The following is a 2,571-nucleotide window of genomic DNA, read 5'->3' on the forward strand; positions in this document are numbered from 1 at the left end:
TAAACTTAATGTGATTGGATGATTACTACAATGTCAATCATCACACTAACATACATTTTACTTTGATTTTATAATTTCTTACACTTTTATTATCAGTCTTATTTCTGGTTAGTTTATTATTTTAACACTCTTTAATTCATTCCTTTTCATGATACATTTTAATTATACAGGATTACACAACCAGTAAAAAAAAACAAGGTAAAACAAGCCAGAAAATGAATATAAAATAAATCCGAATCAGTGGATCCAAGGGTATTTTTACACGACAATGATGATGTACAATAAATGGAAAAGTTTACCATTTGCATGTTCCGCGCACAGACCACAACATTTTCAAAACAATCCCCGTTCATACGGTTCAGCAAAAACATTGTATTTTCTTGCCAGGCCAGTAGATGGAGATGTAATTTTATAAAGAAACACTATGTGCCTATAGACTAAACATGTAATTGGCATGAGCATGATGTCACCGTTTACACAAATTCATGTTTTAGTAGTTTAAACAGAGACAATAACAGTATAGTTAAAAAAAAAAAAAAAAAAAAAAAAAAAACATTTTCAAAAGTATGTTTTCAGGCAAATGATTTTCAGGTAAATGAACGGCCAAAACGGATAAAAGGTTTTCAGTTGTTAGTAGAAAACGGTGTCGTATAAACGGGCGCTAAGTGAGGTTGTGAAACCAAGAATAAACCCACAGACTAAAGTAATCTTTAATCTTTAGTGAGTGTTAGAAATATCTTTCTCCTTCAGCATACAAAACAATAGTCTATGTATGATTTTTATACTAGGCAGCAAAACTGCCACGTCAATTAGATGAATTATATTGTTTTGTTTGTTACGCACACTCTTCATTATGAACGCCTCGTCCCTGAGCGTGCCTCCTTTTCACCTCTCCTGGATGTGATGATGTCATAAACTAAAACAAAAACAGTAGCCGCGCCCACCAGAACAGAGAGGACCAATCGTGCGACAACTTCAGAAGCATCACAACAGAAAGCACAATCTGAGGGAAATAAAAAAAAACACCATACACTTGTCAAAGACCAAAAACATACAGTACAAAACAAATAAGGCATCCAAGATAATTATGTCAGTAATTAGTAGTAACTAACACACCTGAACATGGCTGACAGAGCTCAGTGTTGTTGAGATGTGTGGTCTGGTTGCTGATGGGATTGTTCAGCACACAGCTGTAGGAATCATCCAGACACTCCAGATGTAAAGAGAGGCTTCTGTTGAGATCACACACACTGATGCTGGACATTACACTGGTTCCTTTGTACCAGGAGAGAGTCGCATCACTCACATTTAACACTGAACACAGCAGAACACATTTGGACACTGATGATCCTGATGATGAATTTGGTGGGAGTTCACTGATAATAACCGGAATGGCCAGACGAGCTTAAAACATGAAAGAATAAAGAGAAATGCAGCTTTCCTGCAACTGTCATAGCATACAAACACACAGTGCAACTTGTAAATCTCTACTCACCGTAGACAGTAACGCTGAATCTATGTTTGGTATGTGTTTCACTGCTGATGGTCTCTTCATAGAGTCCAGAGTCTGTGATTCTGGTGTTCGTGATGGTCAGAGATCCAGTCTGATGATCCACCTTCAGTCTGTCTCTGAATCTCCCATCAGGAACGTCATCATTTATTGAGATGTAGTTGGTCTCACGGTTGTTTTTCGCCAAAAGAGACCTGTTGGTTCCAAAGTTCCACATGATCAGATCTTTGGTCTGTAGTTCAGTGTCAGCCTGTAGAGTGACTGAATCGCCCTCCATAACTGACACTGACTTCACTGCATCTGTGTCACCAAACAAACCTGGAGAACAAAGAAAAAGCAAGTCAATTGTGCAGATTAAGGATCGTAAAGGTATCTAAATTAAGCTTTTACTGAACTTTGTGGTATTGAAACAATTGCAAATTCTGGAAAGTCCAATTTTCACTTTCAAATGAGATCCTTTAAGATAAATAGATCTCAGAGACGCATCTTCATTTGTTTGTAACTTACCAAGACGGCAACAGCACAAAAAGAACAAAATTGATCTGTCGAACATTTTCCTCAGTGGTTCAGGGATCTGAAATAGTATCTCTCGAGGTGCTCAAGCTTTAAAGTCTGAAAGCACTGTGGTTTGCAGTCGATGAGATCAAGCCCGATCTCCTGTGCTGCACGTCTTCTTTCTCCTCCCTCCACAGATAGCACAGCAAATCTGATCATGCAAAATGGTGGACATGTAAGAGAGTTTCCTGCTAAAACACCTTGGCTGAAATGATTTCACTTACAAGTCACTGTTTTGCAGTTTTCAAAGTGCAATCCATACAAATGGACAACTTTACATCTGGACTGTTTATTGTTGTATTGTCGCAATCCTGCTAAACAACATGCCATGTGCTCAAACGTATCGTTGATGCTTGTGAACCTGCAGAAAACAGGACGACTGCTGATTGTCATGATAACAGTGTCATTTCTTTCACACTGAACTAAACCCAGACAGCAACATAATGTCGGCCCAGATCCCAGCCACATCTGGTACACATCTGGATTTGCTGTCTGGGGAGATTCAT

At 38.4% G+C, this 2,571-nt stretch overlaps 1 protein-coding gene across 1 annotated transcript; it reads right to left on the minus strand.

Annotated features, from left to right (window-relative positions):
* Positions 1-851: 851 nt before the first annotated feature.
* On the minus strand, positions 852-2,571 carry LOC143736299 (uncharacterized). Its single transcript, XM_077227042.1, has 4 exons — positions 2,541-2,571; positions 1,496-1,828; positions 1,117-1,404; positions 852-1,003 (listed from the first exon to the last, which is right to left on the minus strand). The coding sequence occupies exons 1-4, from the start codon at positions 2,569-2,571 to the stop codon at positions 852-854; spliced, it is 804 nt and encodes a 267-aa protein (XP_077083157.1).

The sequence above is a fragment of the Siphateles boraxobius genome, unplaced genomic scaffold, assembly GCF_051911475.1.
Source record: "Siphateles boraxobius isolate OS27281-9 unplaced genomic scaffold, OSU_SipBor_1 13, whole genome shotgun sequence".
NCBI lineage: Eukaryota > Metazoa > Chordata > Actinopteri > Cypriniformes > Leuciscidae > Siphateles > Siphateles boraxobius.